The 21064-nt window shown below is 43.1% G+C and overlaps 2 protein-coding genes across 4 annotated transcripts in view; one reads left to right on the top strand and one right to left on the bottom strand.

Annotated features, from left to right (window-relative positions):
* The window catches only part of LOC106656028 (acyl-CoA Delta(11) desaturase-like), a 28608-nt gene extending 24306 nt beyond the window's left edge, over positions 1-4302 (top strand). The window contains exons 4-6 of the mRNA XM_014376650.2: positions 2258-2463; positions 3324-3506; positions 3792-4302. Of these exons, the coding sequence (XP_014232136.1) occupies positions 2258-2463; positions 3324-3506; positions 3792-4089 (687 nt within the window). The 3' untranslated portion in view covers positions 4090-4302. The remainder of the gene's footprint in view (positions 1-2257; positions 2464-3323; positions 3507-3791) is intronic.
* The window catches only part of LOC106653825 (follistatin-related protein 5-like), a 170711-nt gene that overhangs the window by 132905 nt on the left and 16742 nt on the right, over positions 1-21064 (bottom strand). The window lies entirely within an intron of this gene.

The following is a 21064-nucleotide window of genomic DNA, read 5'->3' as shown; positions in this document are numbered from 1 at the left end:
TTGCTTCGTTGTTGTACGCACGCGCTATACTATTTAATTGTAAAGTGAAAATCTGCCAACAGTTTCCGAAACTTGAAAGTTTCCAGCAGCTAGTTTCGATGCAGTTCATCAACTGTATAAACTTCTATATACTATACACAATCTGCGTGCATATACAATTTCGCACTGCGGGACGAGCGAGCGAGCGAGCGAGAGAGACGATTAACGATAATGCGTACGCGCGATAAACTTATTAATTTTAAATATGTGAAGTGTACGGCGAAGCTTACGCGCATTATGCGCCACACGCAAAGAGTCACGGCGTGAATCGAGCTTGCGCGCGACGTAATACAACGCGCGCGCGTAACGAGCATTTGTCATCGTTGATTTTACGTCGAGCGAAGAGCGAAATTACATAAAACGAAAGCGCGTCATTTTCACCACCCGCCGAGACAGATAAACAGTTTTCCTCGACACCGCGAAACGACGTTTTTTGTTTTTATTGAAACGATAGTGTCTGGGCGCGCGTTCTTACGTAGGTATACGCGCGTATGTAATGTATAAGTGTAGGTATATATATATGTAGGTACGATAGTATTATGTGTACATAGAGGCAGTTAGTGCGCCATTTCGTCAGTTGCTCGCGCGAGCGCCTGATAGCCTCGTTTGCCCGCGCGCACAGTACATATAAACGTAGACAATGGTTAAAGAGGCACCACCACCACCACCGCGAAGGGCTTGCCTTTTTTCGAATAAAGATCGAGAGATAGAGAGAGAGAGAGAGAGAGTAAGCTCCGAGGGCAAGAATGCAAGAGAGAAAAAGACATTCAAATATAGTTGAACAAGTGCCCTATGGCCATATTATATAGCTCTGCCTGGCGCTTTTTATGCCCAGCGCGACTATATCGTAGACCAGGGCGAGCGATTACAGCGGGCGAGCTCGTATAGGGCTTGCAGTGGAGCTTTTTGTCTTCTTTTATATATTATATACCAACGAGGCTCGTGTAAGTCGAATAATTGCTTCGCGAGATTGCGAGAAAAAAAAAGAGGTGCCTCGCGGTCGAATGATTACTAGCGATAAATAAATATTGCATGGAAGCTTAGAAAAAAGGACAAATAATACTTCTTTTTGTGCGCAACCTCCTTGACTGTAAAATAATTAATCTCACGCTAATAAACCGGCTGGAATATCGTCATCGAGCGGCATATCGTATTCAATTACCCGTTATAGTGTATCAGTCTCTCGCTATAAATTACGCGAATCGATCGAGGGACGAAAAAAAAAGGGCGCTCACGATGAGGAGTAATAAAAGATATATAATATGAAATCGGAGTGACACGCTACACAGCGGAGAAAGAGACACAGCGAGAGAGAAAGAGAGAGACAGCGCCAAAGTGCGAGAAAACGATACAACGGAGAAATTGTTGGCTTGTGCGCGCACTCGGCGAGGCGCACGACGGCAGCAGCGCAAGCTAGTGCTAAAGCAAAATAAAAAAAGAAAGAAAGAGGAAGAAGGAAAAAATGAGACTGGAAGAGAAAAGAGCGATATACAGAGTACAAAGTGCTACACGAGATCGTAGGAAACACAACTGCGAGGGTGTATCGTACGTTGCTGTTGCCGCTGCTACTTATATATATTGTAATGTATAGATAGATCGACGTATCTCTCTCTCACGTTGACTCTCTCTTGCGATATACACCGGCAATTTTTATTTTTTACCTCGGAATGAGTTGATATCTTCGTATGGATAATTTATATCGAGACTGGATGCGCTTCCTGGGCAAAAAAGTGTATCGGGATCAGTTCGTGTCCGCGCAGAAATTTATTAAAACTTTTATTTGATTTTTTTATTCAAGTTGATAAAAAAAAAACTTGATCGAAGACGTTTATTATTATTATTTCTTTTTTTTTGTAGGAAAGCTTACGTGTTCGAAATATCTGAGCTGCGAGAGAGAGAAAGAGAGAGAAAAAAACTCGACGTGCGACGTTCATCAAAAGATTTTACGAAGTATAAAACTAATCTCACGTAAAAGTTTTAGCATTACCCCCGCGACGTGCACGTGTAGTAGCTGCAGCATTGGTAGTAGTGGTAGTGGTAGTGGGGTGTTATGAAAGTGCAATAAACGAATATTATAATCGTGACGCCAACTTGAAACGCGCGTAATTCTCAAGTTTTTTTTTTACAGCTCAGCGGCGTAGTACTATGTATACGTATGAAATCTCGACTATCTCGCCCTCTCTGACTTTTCTGTTTTTTCTTCTTCGTTTCCCCACAGACGCACTTTTACAAATGGATCCGAGATCACAGGACTCATCACAAGTTCACGGAAACCAAGGCGGATCCGCACGACGCTAATCGCGGCTTTTTCTTCTCCCACGTCGGCTGGCTCATGATGAAGCGACATCCGGCTGTCATCAAGTACGGCAAGAAAATCGACATGAGCGATATCGAGGCGGATCCCGTCATTCGCTTCTTCGACAAGTAGGTTGATCAAGTGTTACACGCACTCGTGTGTACGTCGAGGACGAGCGAAAAAAAAACAAACAACGCGGAAAAATTCATCGTAACGATTCGGTCGGGGGGAGTATCTCTCTTTCCCCGATGGAGCGAAATAACAATTTTTTTTTTCGTCAAGCACACGCGTATCATCACGCGCCGCGAGGACGACAAAAAAAAATTTCGATTTATCAAACCATTTCACCGAGATTTAATATACCTCCAATGTCACCCTAAATAAAAAAAAGCAAGCGAGTACGGTTGCAAAAAAAAAAAAAAATAGTGCAAGCCAGTACAGTAGTTCGAAGTGACAACACGTACATACACACACGCATAAAGAAGGGCGCGTATCTGTTGATATACATTTATATATAAATATAAATAAAAAAAATACAGGTATACAGGACTCGTGCGCGCGCGGGTATATACATTTATCACTGGTCGCGCGACGCGTGACTTCCATCGACAACGAAAAAATCGAAAATTGACCGTACACTACATAACACATACACCCGAACGCGTATAGTATATAGTGGCGCAGCGGATCCTCTCACTCACTCTCAATCTCTCTATATAAATCATACAGCCGCAAACTACACTATGTCGAGAGAGAGAGAGAGAGAGAGAGAAATAGAGAGCATTGAGGGAGTGGGAAGTTGTGCTTCAGCTGGTAATATACCATGAATCTCGCATGCACCGACACGTGTATATATACGAGGGTGTGTACATCCCTTACACACGTACATACATATATTTCATTTAACGCGCGGACTACACAGCCACGCGTAATACATTCCAGAGCACACGAGGATAATATTATATATATGTGTGTGTGTGTGACGCAGGTACTACGAGTTGATCATGCTGTCGCTGGCTTTCGTCATACCGACGCTCATCCCGGTCTACTGCTTCGGCGAGACTTATTACGTGGCGATTCACGCGGTCATCATTCGCTACGTTTTCCTGCTCAATCAGACCTTCCTCGTCAACAGTTTCGCCCACATGTGGGGCAATCGTCCATACAACAGGTGAGAGAGAACTTGCTACCGAGTTATACGTATGTAGAGGGTGTGTGTGTGAGTACCTACGAATGAATGAGAAATCAGCTTTGGATGTGTGCGGCATCGTGGTTATATAGATATAGATTAAAGTCAGCCTAAGTTTCGGCAAAAGTTTCGAGTGGCAAATTCCAAGCTGCAGTTCGAATTTACTTGAGAGATACTCGATAGAGCACTCGATTGATCGGGATGTACGATTCGAATGTAAATATAACCATCGATTTATTTCATTGTCCTTGTGTATTCGTCGTGTAGAAACGTCAAACCGACGGACAACGCCGTGGTGTCGTTCTTCGCGCTGGGCGAGGGCTGGCACAACTATCATCACGCCTTCCCCTGGGACTACAAAGCCGCCGAGCTGCCCGGCTGGATGCTGAACCCGAGCACGGCCTTCATCCAGCTCATGGCCCTGGTCGGTCTGGCCTACGATCTCAAGACGCCGAGCAAGGATCTCATCGAACGCGTCAGTCTCAATAAGGGCGACGGCACGAGCAGCTTCTGGGGCAGGGATCATCATCGTCAGCGGGACGCGGAGATGAAAAAAGATCGTTGAAATTTTTTTTTCATTTATAGGTGATAATATGATGCGTGTACAAGATTGAATCGAGAACACCGTTAGTCTATTTAAATGTACCATTTTTTATTTTAATTAATAAGTTTGATGATTTTTTATGTAAATAAATGAATATCATATTACGTTTATGAAGATGACGATAAGTGTACTAATTTAAAAATAACAACGTGCCACAGATTTGAGCACTGATAATTTTTTTTTATTCTCTCGAGTCTCCAGCTATCGCGAAATAATATCTGAATTTTTCATAATCACGAGTTTCTGACACCCAAGCCGAGGTAAACAATCAACGTCATCTTTCACTTTTAACCTCCTCCTCTTCCTCCTTTGCCGGCGCGATATTGTGTCATCCCCAGAGCAGAAACTTTTTATCGTAAATTTTTTTTGTCCTTAGCCTGTTCTTCGTGGACATACGCCAAAATGCAAAGTCAAAGCATTTTAATTATCAACATCCGCTCGTGCACGCGCGCGCTCGAGAAAACTTTTAATAAGAAATGACTTTTGCACTTTATAAAGACGGCAAGTCACGCGAACGGTCGCGTTGCACACGATCTTTGGCTATTTTTGTCCAGATTCTCGTTTTGTTTGAATTTTATTATAGCCGTTTTCTTCATGTAGAATAAAACAGTTAATTTTTAACAACCTAACAGCGTTCATTGTTTTGACAGCGTGATCAAACCTTCTAAAGCTGTGCTTTGACTTATACAAAATTTTTACTTTGTCACTTACAAGTTTGTATAGAACGGTACTCGCCATCTAGTGGCGAAGGCTGAAAATGAAACATATCTTATTCTAAGCGATTGAAAACTGGTCTTTCGAAAAACAATTAAACTTTCTTTTTAAGGTCAAATGTACTAAAATCGCAAAAAACAAGCTGATTAATGTCCATGTATTTTAAAAAATTTTCAACTATTAATATTTTTTTTACTTTTTCTCGATCATCATACGATAATTTACTCTTCACGCTATTATACGTTTATTCTATTATTTGCTTTTCGCTTATTTTCATTTCAATTCTTCACCCCCATTCTCCGAGTTGAGCTTTACTTTTTTTTTTCGTTATACGAGGGCAAAAAATTTGCGAACAATGAAGTCCGCGCGCGTGCATAACACACACGCGCGTCTGCTCAGCAAGTAGGAAGTACACGTATGGAGCAAAATGAAAGCGAATTGACACACAATGCCCTAAAAGCTTTTCGTGCTATTTCGTGCTCTCTATCTCTTTCGCATTTTTCAAGCTTTCTCCTTCCATCCCTCTCTCTTCCTCCCACTGTCATCAGTTTGGGAATTTTTGAAATGACTCGGTGTTACGCGGTATTTGCGCGCGCGCGCGGGTGTCGCTGTAAAGCGCTTCGATGCATATTCAAAATGTTGGCGCGCGGCTCTCGAGCTCGGTGACGGGGAAAATTTTTCAGCGCTATATACGTATATGGCCTCTCGATGACTCATTGGAATGCCTGCGCAACGCCCGATAGCGAGTACAGAGGCAGCAGCAGCAGCAGGAGTACGTTGATTCAATCGTGGAACGCACGCGGGCAAGCGCTAAAAATTGAAAATGGACGATAGCGCATGCCACCGCATAATGTACGAGAGAGAATCGCCATACACGTATACAGTCTCAAAAGTAATTTTTTATATCTCGAGCTGGCACACGCGTACGTTCTTGGCCATATGTATGTACGCGCACGAGAGAGAGAGAACGACGACTCGATCGGCGCGATAAAATTTTTAAAACACCTTCCCACACGCGCGTGCACGAGTAGTATAAGCGTCCATAATTCCCTCGAGGTCCTTAAAAAGAAGAAGAAGATGAAGAAAAAAAAACGAAGAGGATAAAAGGTAGCGCGATAAGACAGTCCATAATAGAGCAAGAGATACGCGGCGATGGGTTATGCCAGCCCAGGCGGGCGCGCGTATAATGTGCACGGCTCCGAAGCTGCTCTCTTTCTTTCTCTCTCTCTCGAGTTGGACTTGGCATCGTGCGTCGTTATCATGCCGCAGTCGCCCGCGCGCGCATGTTATATATACCTTATATATGGTATACGCAGCAACTTCAACAGCCTCCGAGTGTGTGCAGTGCCTATATACCGTAGAGCTCTCTCTCTCTCTCTCTCTCTCTCGGCAACGTTTACTACCCCCTGCCGTGTGTCCGTATATAAAAAAAACCTCGAGCTTTTCTCACATTGTGTTGGTGTGGGCTAGTGCGCTTTATGTGCTTTGTGTACAGGCGCCCGCGCGATGCCACGAGAATTTCAGAGTACGCCGCTCGAAGAAGTCGAGTGGAAATATCGTATATATACCGCAAAGATAGATCATTCACGGAGAGGAAAGGCGGGGGAACAACGAAGAGGGTTTAGTTACAGTACGCAGGCCTCCGTTTTCGAGTGGTATAATTGACTGCTCTCGGTCAGACGACTCGAATTGCTGCGGGTCGCGTTCGTTAAATTCATTTATTTGGTAACATTATCTATCCAAGTTGTCTCGTCTCTCTTTCTATCTCGTTGCGTTTGTTTTCTCTTGTTTTACCACATGTGAAGTCAGAGTCTCTTTGATGATTAGAAAGTGTAAATCCAGTGAGAAGTGAGCAGCCTCCACTACGTATTTTACTTCCAATAACTGTACATAGATCGCGCTACTTTAATTGAATCTCTCGTAGCTGCGACCATGTGTTCTCACTTTCTATATAGATCGTGGTGCATGTAACTTCAGTACAGGTTACGACGCCGCAGCGTGAACAGAAAAAAAAGATCGTGTCGTTTTCATCGAGTAATTTTTGTGAAAAAATTAAAAAATATTCTACATTACAAACAATTTTGTGCTGTGTATGAGCGAGAAGAAAAATGTCCACGTCCGACGACGAATCCGTTGAAAATTTGGATAGCCAACAAAGAATAGAAAAATTGAAGAGCTATCGAAAAAATATCAATTGGGAGGTTGAAGGCGAGCGACACGAATTTCTCCGTAAAATTTATCCTTTAATAAGTGATTGGGAGGGCCCAGATCCCAATCTCCAAGATATTTTTCGGACCGAAGAAATTGAGTGTCTTCTTTTGGATGCCGTTTACTATCCTGAAGGCAAGCAAATTCCCATAGAACTTAGTCAATTCTTCCATTTCGTGATTCGCAGCGGATACAAGGACAAGCCCGAAGTTGATATAGACGGCAAGCCATCGTCGCGTCGCACTACACCAGTGCATCATGCGGCTAGACTCGGATACCGCAAATTCATGTGGATGCTTTTTAGAATATACAACAAATGCGACGTAAATTACACCGACGAGTTGGGACATACGCATTTTCATGTGGCCTGCGAGTTTGGCTTGGACTATGTCATCAAAAGATTTCTTGAACTTGGACATGACCCCAATTGTATTCTTGAAAAATCGAGCTCATTTGATCCACCGCTGTTCTTGGCTCTGAAACATGGAGAGAATATGATGGTCGAATTGCTTCGTAGAATAGACTTTGATCCGAATTTAGTCAACAAGGACGGGTCGACGCCTCTGCATATGATTTGTCAAAATTTGAGCTTTAGTGGTAACTACACTGATACTGTTACGAGGACTTACTTTGCTCATAACTTGGCGAAGACGTTATTCGAGCTCAACAACGAAAAATACCAACCAGTGCAGATCGACGCCCGAGACAAGTTGGGCAACACACCGCTACATATAGCCGTAAAATCGGAAAACAAGGAAATGATTGAATTTCTGTTGAGGAAAGGCGCCAATCTGAACTTGGCCAACGAGGAGGGATGGACAGCTCTGCATCATTTCTACCATCGGCTGCCTATGTTTTTGGATTCGAGTTCGATTGATCTATTCTTCAAGATCTGCGACGAAAAACAGCAGCTTGTAATGGTCGACGCTAAAGATAATTTGGGTCGGACACCACTTCAATGGGCCGTGGCCAATCTCTGGCCAGATTGCATCGATATTCTCTTCGAACATGGCGCTGATCTTTCTAACTTCGTTTTTCCTACTGAAAACTATTTCGCCGAAAGATTTAATTCGTGGGACTATGAGACATACGGAAAATATGAATATAGATTCCACCTAGCTTCTAGAGCTCTGGCTGTGGTCGAGCTCATAGTGAAAAGAGGGTATCAATTGGATCGGAGCGACGTCCTGACGGTTATGAAATTTTTCGCCAAACACGGATTGTTCGAGAAGTTGGACGAACTTAAAAAATCTGGTTGGTATGATGAGGGGAAGGAGGTGGCGTATATAGACACAACAAAAGTGATGATAAGTCCGAGTGTGTCGCTCTACGATCTGACTCGGCTACGACCCGAAAAGGCGGAAAAACTACTCACGTACACAGACTACTGGAAGTTCCGGTTGGTGCACTATAATTTATTCGAAAATTATAGTGAACCTTGTGATTTGCATCTGTGTGAAAAACTATCAAGGGAATTTTTTCTGCACTGGGCCCTGGATCCTTTCTGGGAGTTGATTCACAAACGATTACCACTGGAGATCTGCGAAATGATCCTTGAGCATCTGACGAACGAAGATTTATATCACATTTGCTTGACAGCTACACTGCAAAGCTCTAAACCTCATTAGTACACTTGCAGTAACTTTTGATTATGTTTGGTGTTATATAGATGTTAAATTTGCAATTTTTTTTTTTAAATTCAAATAAATAAGTTTGAGAAAATAAGTCTTGATTGTTTTATTGAAAAAATATTGTTAATTATAATGTTCCTATGTACTCGAAGTTCGAACTTCGATATAACTAGCTGTGTTGTAAGCTGTGTTGGTGTGAGGTGCAGCAAGCCCCGAGACATTCGTTCGAAACCATGTCTCAGCCAATATTCCACGTCCAGGAAAGATGAAAAACAAACGAAGAGTGCGAGAGAGAGAGAGAGAGAGAGAGAGAGAGAGAGAGAGAGAGAGAAGAGAATGAGCGAGAAAAGAAAAGAAAAAAAAGAACGAAACACGAGGAAGTAAAAGCGCGTGGCAGTGCTCACGGACGATAAGAAATAACGGAAAAGGAACCTGCGAAGGTTGGGCTCGAGATTGCTCGTTCCTTTCCTTGTGTTTTTTTTCCTTGAAGGCGCGAGCTTGAAGGATTTCCACACGTCCGAACGTACGGCATGGCGTATTTTTCGTCAAGATTTATCGTGCACGCCTCATCGTCGCGTCGCAGCTCTCATATTCTCGGGGCAATCTTCGTCGTCGTCTATACCATTGTGAGATGCATTTTTCGAGGGCCTAATCTTTCTTTCTTTCCTTCTCTCGTGGAATTGTGCGCCCTCGCGCTCACGCACACACATACACTTCAGACACCATCCATAAACGTGCCTCGCATATCTTCTTCTCTTCGCGCGCTGCTCGAAGACGCGTGTTAATAAATGAGGAAGCGAAAATTATATCCGAGAGAGGCAAATGACTTTTTGAACGCGTACAATATATAATACTGTACGAAAATTACGTTGATCCCCGCCGTAATGAGAACGTAAGGTCGAAAAATTCTAATCGCCGCGCGCGCAACGAGCGGCAAGTACCTAACCGTGCGTATGTGGCGAGTGTAATATAAACGATAATCCGACGTGCTCCACTGAGCGTATACACGTACACATACATTATATTTAGCCCACAATAGAGGCAAACCTACCCGCGTGTACGAGCTAGGGTATGCGGCGCGCATACCCAAAGACGGTACACACACACAATCGTTTGTTGTTGTTGCTGTTGTTCCAGCAGTGTTTGCTTATGAAGCTCGACTCGCGCGCGCGTGATAACCAACACGTGCGCCCATATGACACGTCGCGCGCGATTCGTCCGCGCGATGAATGTCCTCCTCTGTGTGCGCCCTGTCTACTCTATGCACACAAGGCACTTATCAAGCGGACTCGTGTATACATACACAGACTCTCGTAGCCTGACCGCGCGCTTTCGGCAATCGTGGCCCTCGCACAAGCTCCCTTTGGGTTAAATATATCTCTCTGTACGTTCTACATACGTACATATAACTACGCTCGTAGCCGGGATTAAGCTCACACAGGTAAGAAGGTGGCTCTCAAACTATCCTACTGCAGAGAGCTAGGCTCGTGTGCGCTCTGCAGGGGTTATATTGCCTCTCGGCCTCTCTCGGTGGCGGCAACTTTATGAGATCCTCCGCGCGCGCACGAGCTCGGCCGTGTTATCTCGCAAGCTTGGCTCGGCTCGGGCTCGCCTGCTTAGATTCGCGCGCAGCTCTCTCTCTCTCTCTCGAGGTAGGAGCGCTTGTGGGCGCCCGGCCGATATTACGAACGAATAAAATTATCCACCGAGAGATTGTGTCCCGAGCAGCAGCAGCAGCACGGATAAATTCATTTGGAATAACGCGCTTTTACGGCCGCGCGCGCACCGGACGAGCGGGGGGATTATGGTTTTGTCGTCGAGCTTGTGCGAGCACCAGCGAGAGATGGCCTAATTGTATGCGAACGGATTTGTACGAGGTAAAATCTGCCGAACGAAGTATAAAGAGCCACGATACCATGCACGCAGGTGAATAACGGAATCGTTTCGTCTTCGTTCGCTCGACATTGATGCCGGCAGTAAAAGTCGTCGCGAGCGAGTCTATACAAGCTTTATTTTTTTGTCCTCTCTTTCTCGTGGTCGTTCTTCGAGTCGAAAGTTGAGAGACCGCAGCTGCGAGCTTCGAGCGGAGCTTAATGTTCCATAAATGTCTGATTCGTCGTCTGCGCAGGACTCGGCGCGTGTGTGCAGGACAACGCGCCTCGTCGCGTCATGTGTATGTATAGAGTACGGTCGAGTCATGAATTCTCGATACGCGCGCAAGCACTAAAAAAGCTCAAACTTCGCCGAGGCAAAAAATGCACACACGCGCGTTTCGCATTGTCGCAAGCAGCTCTCCAGCAGCAGCAGCAGCAGCAGTAGTAATAGCAGCGGCAAAGTGAGAGCAGCAGCACTAGGCAGCGGCCATTTTCGCAATAAAGTCTAGCCTAAGGCGAAGCACTAGCCGTAATCGCCTTTTCTCGGCGTGCGCGCGCGCGCGCGTGCAATACCAATAAAGTCCGAATTCGAAATAAAGGGACGGGATAATAATGCAGGAAAGTAGCAGCACGCGCGCGCGCGCAAGCTCGCCTCGCTGCAGTCCTTGTAATATATAACCTAATATAGAAAGCACAGAAGGAGCTGCTAGCTTTACCGGGCACAAGCAAGCAAGCGAGCGAGTGAGAGAAAGAGAGAGGCTGTCGTCGTCGTTACTGTAGCACCTCGAGAGATTTAAGGTTATAGCTCTCGAGGAGTCGAGTCTCTCTCTCTCTCTCCTCTTGCAAGTGCGCCCTGCAGAAAGGTAAATGTATGTATGTGTTTGTGTGTGTGCGTGTGTGCATACGTCTGTGTAAATATATACATGTATATACGCAGACTAAGGTAGACACAAGTATATAGTAAGAAGTTCTCTCTTCGTCTGATTTTCATTTTGCGGCTGGCTGCACTGTATAGCCGTGCAACAGCAGCCAAGGTGTCTTCAGTTCGTCGCTCGCCTAGATGTGAGTTTGCTCTCGCGTGCAACAGCGACGACTACGACGACGATATACAGCGTGCGTATATATTCGAACTGCGTAACAAAAACACACGAGGGCGACGAATGGCTTTACGATCGTTTTATTCCGCGTTACACGGCTGCTTTTGAAAGCAAAGTTTGTTACGAATTTTCAAGGAGCCAAAGATCCCTCGGTCGTTGGCTTGAGCGTGCATATATAGACCTCGACGCGACTATGCCGACGAGCTCTACTCGAGCTAGATTTTACGCGCAGTCACTCGAGCGAATAATGTGGAAGCTCGTCGAATTAAAAACCGCCAATAACTCTCGACACTTCACGTTGATGCACATGTACAGCGTATACACGTGTGCACGAGGCGTAATCCCTTTTGCGGCGTATGGAAAAAATGAAGAAGAAAAAAACAATATCGGGGTATCGCGTGACCGCACGGGAGACAATAAAAATAACAAAAACCCAAGTTGCCAAAATAAATTGATAGTGGTCAAAAAGCTTTGGGATCTGCCTGGAGCTTGCTTTTCGGGGCACTCGCTCTCCCGAGCTCGACGAATCAATGCTCGTTTATGCGCTCGTAGTGAGATTACCGAATTTATTTTTTTTCTTGTTCTCGTACCAAGTAGATATTCGGATTCGATATTTATCTTTCAATTTAGAAAAGTTCAGGTGGTCAGAAATATTATAGGTCAATTTGCAGTTCAATGATACGTTCACTTAGGGAAATGTATATATTAGCATTGACGAAAAGGAAAGAAAAGAATTAAGAAAAGAAGAATACTTTATTTAAAAGAAATATGTAGGAAAGTAAGTGAACAATATACAGCTCTTACACGTTACACAGCACAAAGCGATCTGACCTCTGTCTCGCCTGAGCTGCTATCTACGAGCTATATGTCGCGCTCCTTGCTGTCGTCGTGTTTTAATTGTCCCAGTAACTCTAGAGAACTTGCGTAAAAATTCTTAAATATATCAATTCCAAAAAATATCTTGTTACTTGCGAGTTTTTCTGTAAAATCATCGTTCGCCATCTATTGGAGATTTATTAATCTAAATGATGTTACGAGCTTTGCTAACCAGCTTAGTAATTTTTCGCAGAGGACATAGATTTGTTTTCCATGCTTGTAATTATATTTAGAATTTTGCATGGTAATTTTTTTTTAAATATCGTAAAAAAAATTTCAAAAATTTAGAGGACACATCAATGATTACAAAACATTGTAATTTTGCAGTATATTATTTGGAAATTTCATGCAAATTTTTTTTCAGTGTTTAATGAAATTTTCATAAAAAGATGCGGAATCTCAGCTCTTAGCAAGCAAAACACGCGCTTTCAAAACTGTTACTATGGGTGACTATCTTTTCATAAAATTAAAAAAAATTGTCTCTATGAAAAAATTTTTCATCAGCATGATACACTTTTTTTCATCGCGCTGCTGCATACACATCGGTACAAATCGAGTTTTGCTTTTGGAAAACGAGGTCAAATGCCTCGTCTCGTATAACGTCGAGTTCCGCGGTATAAACCCTTGCTACTTTTCTATGATTACTGAGGACGTGTGCATTTTCAAGCGATTAAAAAATAATAACATGAGTTCACGTATCGTGTTGAGAATCATCGAGTTTATCTTATTATAGAAGGAAGTTGATTCTAGCGTGGCTGCATTGTGACGCTCATTGAGCTCAATTTTAATTACTCGCCAGCTTCAATCATTTCTTAACCCATTTATTAATCAGAATATCTCTTGAATAAAATAAATATATTCATGTCATGCAAAACATTTCACCGAGAAGTAGCTTTCTATATTTATTTCCTTGACCTACCTATCTTAATGTTTTTCTTTTCCACTGCGAAAGAGAAAGAGAAAGAGAGAGAGAGAGAGAAAGATGAAAAAAATCTATCGCAGTCATATAAGCATCACGAATAACAAATCTCGTTGGCTCATATAAATAGACGAGCGGAGCATACATGCACGCTGGGCGAGCGTATCTCTGCATCCTATCGAAACGGACGATAAATTTCAGTATTGGTTCTCTGTATAGCTAGCCGACACGGACACACACAAATAAGCACACACATACAAACACACATACACATACACATACACATACACGATTCGTGTGCAGAGAAAGAGGAGGAGGAGAAAGAGGAGTAGAAGGAGGGAGCGAAAGCTAAGTCAGCGCAGCATGTATCGGACCGCTCGCTAATTGCTTCCATCGATCACCCAGCTGTGAGCTCGAAGCTCGAGCTAGCTGTGCAACTTTCGTCCCGTTCGGTCGTCGGTGTCGGGGCACAGCAGCAGTGGCAGCAGCAGCAGCGCGACCGGGGCGGCTCTCGCTCTCACTCACTCTCTTCCGCTCTTTGCCACCACCCGCGCAATGCAATCTTGATGCACTGTCCCTCTCAGTCAGTATATCTTGAAAATGGTATCGCGCGCCGCGCTGTTTATTTATTCGTCTGCGTTCCGCCCGTATACGCACGCAGTTCGCTATTTCTTTTTTTTTGTTATTTCGTGTATCTAGAATAAAATCGAATTTTTCATTCGCAGATATAACGCAGGAATTTATTTCCAAACGCGCGCGCGAGCACGGGATTGTTATCTCGGTAGGTATATAAGTGAACTGCGCTCGTGGCCGCCGCCGCCGCCACTGCTAGTAGTGCAGTAATCAGCATAGAAACTTTAGATATTACAAAAGCTAATTGTCCGCGCGCGCGGGTCGAGACTCCGTTTTCACGTATATATCTCGTGCGGATGTGAACTGCTCAAAAGGTCATTAGACTAAGGGGCGATGGTTTCTGGCGCGCGCGAGACTTACAATCGATATCGTATTACTATTAAAAGTTTCCCCAAAGTCCGACTATTCACGGCTGTTTCTACTTATTTATGTGTATAATATAAGATCATGCCCTCAACTATAATACATACGCGCCGCACGTATAACGTTTCGCGCGTTAGCATTATTATACACACGATTTCTGTTTTTTGTGTACGTGCATGTGTGTATGTGTGTATGAATCAACAAAATTTTCTTTCATTCGAAGCACGCGCATATTTTTCGCGGTATGTGCAAGCACCCAAACTTTTTGTGTGTAAATATAAATATAACGCATTGCTCACGTGGAATTATTTTAATACATACGAAAATGAGCACTCTTAATTTACCTTTTGGTTGTTTTTGTGTGTGTTTGGGTGCCTTTGCTTTAACCTCTTGGCTTACATTTTTATATAAATGGATTTTCGCTCGCAACCAACAATGCGATATAATAATAAATGCGTGGAAGCTCACAAGCCAACTCACGTACACTTATTTTATTTCATTTTCACGGTACTGGCGCTACTAAAACTAGCGGTACTACGAGGCAGAGGCCCTCGAAATGAAAAAATTCTTACGATTTGCAATTTTTTTTTAAATTCCCTCGTATATTCACGTGAAAAGTATAAAGTGGCCTTATACGCGTGCTTGCGTTAGTTGTTGTTGTTTTTGTTACGCTGCTGTGCAAATGGTAAAAGAAAAATATATGCAACAAAAGATCCACTCGACTTTGTTTTCATTTACGCAGGAAAATGCGACCGAAATCAAACGCGATGATCATTGATCAGTCGCGCGCATAAAGGAGGGCAATATTGTCCGTATACGAGCCTATATAGATAACAAACAAATCGACTACCAAAGGCTGTTCCACTCGCTGCAGTGTGTGTATGTGTGTGTGTGTGTTTATGTAATGCAAACATCGGACTTTGACCGAATGTTAACGGGGACCTAATTTCGCTAGCTGTGTGTAACGTGTATTTCGAGCTATAAGCATCGATCAGCTCGTGCCTGTGTTGAATCGTTGCTGCTGCAACTCGCGCTATTGTTGATCAATGATTTGGAGGTGCTCAAAATGCGGATACACATATTTCGCGGCTCGCATAACCAAAGACTTGGCGAATTATATTATCGGTCAGCCAACAAAATCAACAGTACACAACTGCGCGTTAAGTGAAAATTCCTTTTGCGATATTGTCGCGGGATAGGTACGTGCCGAGCTGCAACGCGCGCGTGTGTTTCGCATTGTTATGGTTCGATTAACGGTTCGATTAAAAGGAATTTGCGAGCGATTACGATTTCCTTTTTTTTTTTTATTTCAAAAAGAGTGAAAATTACACTTTCTCGCCGTAGTTCGAAGCGCGCTTGTGCACGCACGAGGATCCTATATGGTCAGCGCAGGGATTATTGCGCACAATTAAACTAACGTTCGATTTCGCGTTGGTTATACATACCTTCGCGCACACTTTTCAGCGCAGCAAGTTGATTTTATACCACGCAGGATTTTATAGCCCGGTATGCGCAAATAATAAAGCGGATTGGGTGCCTAATGCGCCTTCGCTCCGCGGCGCGTTTCATGTTTTCGGGGTAAGTTTTTGAAGTACCCTCAATTAATTACGGCTTAAAACAGACTCTTCAATTGCATACTAATTATTTCAACAACGAGTACAACAAGAACAACAACAGAAAAAAAAGAAGAGCTTTTAAACATCAACGTTGGTGCGGAGCACATTACATGCCCTCGTTATAATATACCCGACGCTAATTCCAAAATAACCATTTCAATTGCGCAGCGAGCCATAAGCCGAGAATTGAATCATCTGTCTTAAACATAATTACAACGAAATCTCGAGTGCACCCGTTGAACCGCAAAAACGACACGGGGTAACGAAGCTATACGCGGGGGAAGAGAGGGAAGGAGGTTTTATTCAAATGATTTTCTGAAAACCTATTAAGGCTCGCAAGGCGTACAACGAGTACACACATATATATAGTGCGAACACGAGACGATCTGAGCGCAAAACGGCTTGGGTCTGTGCTTGCGCGCGCGCTGAACAATAGGCGCAACACAAAACGCGTACACAGGAGTTCCCTCTCCAGCCCTATGTTTCCCATCGTGTATTTCCCAAGCAACCACTGCTTATATACTATTGGTCTTAACTTTTCTTCGCTCGAGTTCAAGTGCGAAAGCTACGGCGGTGAATGTAAATGAACTCGAGAGAGAGAGAGAAGAGCGAATATCCCGACCTGCTGCTGCTGCGCGGCATGGCGCAAGCCAGTCTCTGCAGGTCTTGGCCTCGATTCGTCTCTCTCTCTCTCTCTCTCTCTCTCTCTCTCTCTCTCTCTCTTTCTCGCTCGCTTTTCAACCAAACTCTATATTGTATATACTCTTCTAAGAGGATTCCGATGTTTCTCGTTTGCTCCCCGGTGAATTATGAGTTTACGAGTGTGTCTATGGCTATGTATAGCATTATACACATTTTCTAGTGAGAGAGGCTAAAACAAATACGCGCTTTTTGCGTGCACAGGAGGCAGTATTGCCGCGCGAGCGACCGAGATGCTTCAAGATTTCGAAAATGTGCTCGATGATAACGCCCACCCTAGCTCGCACGGAATACTCCGAAAAGGAGTGGTTATTAAACGCGTTCAACTTTTTCGTTCGCTTCATTCATCACCGCGCTTTCACTGCGCCGCGATAAATGGCACCAACGACGACGACAACGCAGCGAACAGCTTGATTGAAATCAAGTCCACGCGCGCGGGTGTATACTACTATGGAAAAAGTGAGCTTGCGCGCAGCACGACAAGCTAAATGCAATATACTCATTCGGGGCGCGCGCGCGTGGACGGCCGTTACATCAAGCTCGAGCTGTGCTGTAACATGGAAAGAGCTAGAGAGAGAGAGAGAGTTGACCTTTTTGGAATTTAATATAGCGTCGAGAACGCGCAGCGCGCGTATTTACGAAATGAACGCGGGAGCCAAGTCTCTTTCTCTCTCTCGTGCCTCTGCTTCTTCTCCTCTTTCGGTGCTGAAGCTATACGTATAATGCTGCTTTAAGAACAAGCGCCAAACGAAAATGAATTCACGTACAAGCCTAGACTCGCGCGAGCTCACGTAATACTTGTACAGCAGCTTTTCGGTTTTCGGCGTGGAGCAGCCTTTCGAGTCTCGAATTCAAATTCTTTGGCTTTTCTTCGTTATACGTATACGTATATAACGGCCTCGAGCTTTTGCCTCTCGGGCGCGATTTCGAAGGATGGCGATATTCACAAGTACAATACCCGCAACGTTAAAGCGGAGCGGATCTGCTGCTGTTGCTGCTGCAGTCGGCTCGTATCGCGAAATGAAATTGAAATTATTTTTCCGACTGCTGCGGGGGGGATGTCATATGGAACGATCAAGATCGTGATTTGATTCTAAAATGATTGGATTGTAAAATAAATGATTGTGTATTTTTAAGTTTTTGAAAGAATCAATTAAAAAGTCGTTAGCCATAATGCATGAGTACGATCGATCGTACCACAAGGATTCAGTAAATGGCTCGTAATATTAAGTCGATCTATCTCCATGCATAATATTTCACGAATAATCGATTTTATTTTGGCCCTTATACCTTCAAAATTTACACATCAAAATTAAACCAGCTTATATATCACGATTTAGTCGCCGCAACGACTTTACAAGTAAAAAATCGTCCCAAGTTTTGAAGGGACAAGGAAGAAGAAAAAAAAATTAGTCCGTCTTAAACGTAGATAAGGTTGCGAACTGAAGCTAAGTAAATCTTAAGAGGTGAATTAACTTGTCAAGCGCTTCTATATATGCGCGAGCGAGTCGCTTCTTTCTCTCTCTCTTCCTCTCACGCCCCGGCCAGCGCCGTTAATTAAACAGTGGCAAGTCTTAATTAGCAAATCCTTGATAGGACGAGTAGCAGTTCGCTCGCTACCCTCTTCTCTAAGCTGCAGCACGAGAGAGACTTCCTCCTATACAGACGCGGAGATGGAGAGAGAACAAAATAGCGCAGCAGTGGGAAAGACGACGGCAATGAGTATATGTACACAGACGTTTCGAGAGAGACAGTTCTAAGATGCATTTGATTAAGTGTAACATGATGGTGGATTAATGGAGCTATTTATATTACGCGTGAAACGTATCTGGTTGGTGGAGTTTTTTCGAATTCATTTTCGAGGATCGATTCGACAATTATGTTTTCCTCTTAATGTTTAATACACGAATCCTTTTTTGAAACACCAAGAGAAAGTCGATCGAAACTTCGATTGATTCATTTATTTACTCTTAAAGTTTTATCGTGGTGAAAAAAGGCTTCGATCTTTTCTCAACCAGTAAAAGCTTCCCTAAGTCAACGTTGTTTTAAAATTATTTACTTACGATCTATACCATATTAAAGAATTTGATTAATTTTATATTTAAATAGAGCTCATATACAATTATCTGTGAGTTACCACTTGTAGGTTTACATTTAATAATCTTCGCCACCTGGCGGTTGAAGTCGACTTTAATTATTATTGAAATTTCAATGATATCTGTCAACATAATTGTTACACAAATTTCAAAAATGTTCAATGCAATTATAACTTAAAAAAATAAAGTTTATATGAAAATTCACTTATTGTGAAACCTTTTTGATTAATAATCCAATTTATCAAATTTTTCTTAAAAATTGTACAAAAATTTTAAATTATTGTAACTTTATTCAATTTGATCTACCAGATTATTTTAAAAAATGGTTATAATAACACATTCCATTTAAGATAATTTTTAACAGCATAATACTCCAAAAATTTACTTAGTGTCACCATGTTAAAATATGCTCGTTACAACATACAACTTTATAGCCTCGCCTACATCACCACCCCTAATTAAAAATCTCGAAAAAGATCCCGGTCACAAATAAACAAATAATCTCCCCTGGTAAAAGCCCAAAATGAGGTTGCGGTCTATGGCCATACACGCATATATCAGGGAGAGAAGAGAAAAAGGTCTACAATACCTTGGGCGCGCTCGCGTTGCAAAACGAGACTCATTCAGAGCATCCCATCCGTCCAGTCGTGCACGGGCGGCGCTCTTTTCATGCACCGAGAGGAAATAAGAAGAAGCAAAAAAAAAGTACAGGAACGTAATTACAGAAGCAGCGCGATTTTCCTCAACCCCATCTAGTCGCGTGTACCCCCCTTGCTTGCTCTCGTTCGCACGTATATATGTATGTGTGCGAGTGTGTGTGTGTGTGCGCGCACATATAACGAGCATCTAGGACTCGGTGTGCATGCGACATAGTTCGGCTCTCGAGTAGAGCGCGCGCCGATGTACTGCTCTCTCTCTCTGCGAGGGAACGTTTGCAGTTTCCTTCGTTAAATCTGTACGAAGCTCGCTCGCTTGGTGCTTGGTGCGCGTATACACGGTACACAACACGATCGATGGTCTAAAAAATAAAAGGGCGCTTCGTCCCCCTTTCGGATTTAAGTCTTTATAGCTATTGCAGCAGCGTCAAGTGCACGAGGAGGGGTGCAGCGGCAAAAAAAATGTTTATTTGCTACCGTTTATTTTATTTCGCTCGTTTTCCTCTTGGGTTTTTTTTTCTTGCCACCCCCGCGCCCGGCAGCCAGTGTGTGTCGTAGTGTGCGAAGCCGTTGTGCAAGCAGTCATAATTATTTCAAAAAACTCGATATAGACGCGCGCGCGCAGCACAGCACCCTATAGCTCGAGTACTTCTTCCTTCGTTTAATATTGATTTTGACGTGTATCCAAAACAAGCCCGCGTACGTAATATACGTGTGTGCAATATATTTTTTTTGCAACTTTCTGCATGCACGCAGCCGTCAGAGATACATCAATATTTTTTTTTTTAATAAAAATAATAGCAGCTCGTTTGAAGTACGTACGCTTCGATTCTTCAAGAGGCTCTTTTCCCCATATGTTACGTACGTGTGTGTAGTTGGAGGTATAACTCTGGCACGTGGAAAGTGCATATAAAAGTCGATAATAATACTTGTAAATCGCAAGAATGCGCGAGTGTGCAACTCTACGCAAAGCTGCCGAGAGCGATGCTCTTGAGTTAACGTGTATCATTTACCCGGGTAAAACTTTTTTACGTGCGCGCGCGCGCGCGTTTCAATATTAGTCATTCATCCTATGTATAATATAGCACACGTACACACACAAGCTTGGAGTGGAAAAATGTTGCATGCACAGCTACCATTGTTAAAAACTTGTTATATTACCCATAGAGAGAGCTACGTACACATTGTGCGCGAAAAGATGATGAATCGCGTATATATAAAAGTTTACCATACAGTAATTTAAAATAATACTTTTTTCAAAAGATTAAACTAGTGCAAGTATGACAGTCTTATCCCAATTCAAATCTAACTCACGAATCTTTTATTTTTCTAATTTTGGAATAGTTGAATATCAATCTACTATTGAACAATTATTTAAAGAACTATGATAGTAAGGAAATCAAACATATTCTGACAACTATTCATACGCAAAATGAAATTTTCTTTTTCAATCTTTTATTATACTGAGAGTCTGAAAAATAATTCAGTACGTGATTTTTAACACCTATTTTGTATAAAAAAACCTTACTTATGATTCTACTTGCCCGGCCGTCT

This window comes from Trichogramma pretiosum, unplaced genomic scaffold (assembly GCF_000599845.2).
Source record: "Trichogramma pretiosum strain Unisexual culture from Peru unplaced genomic scaffold, Tpre_2.0 scaffold1, whole genome shotgun sequence".
Taxonomy (NCBI): Eukaryota; Metazoa; Arthropoda; class Insecta; order Hymenoptera; family Trichogrammatidae; genus Trichogramma; species Trichogramma pretiosum.
Note: the sequence above shows the minus strand (reverse complement) of the source record. Positions and strands in the feature narration are given on the sequence as shown.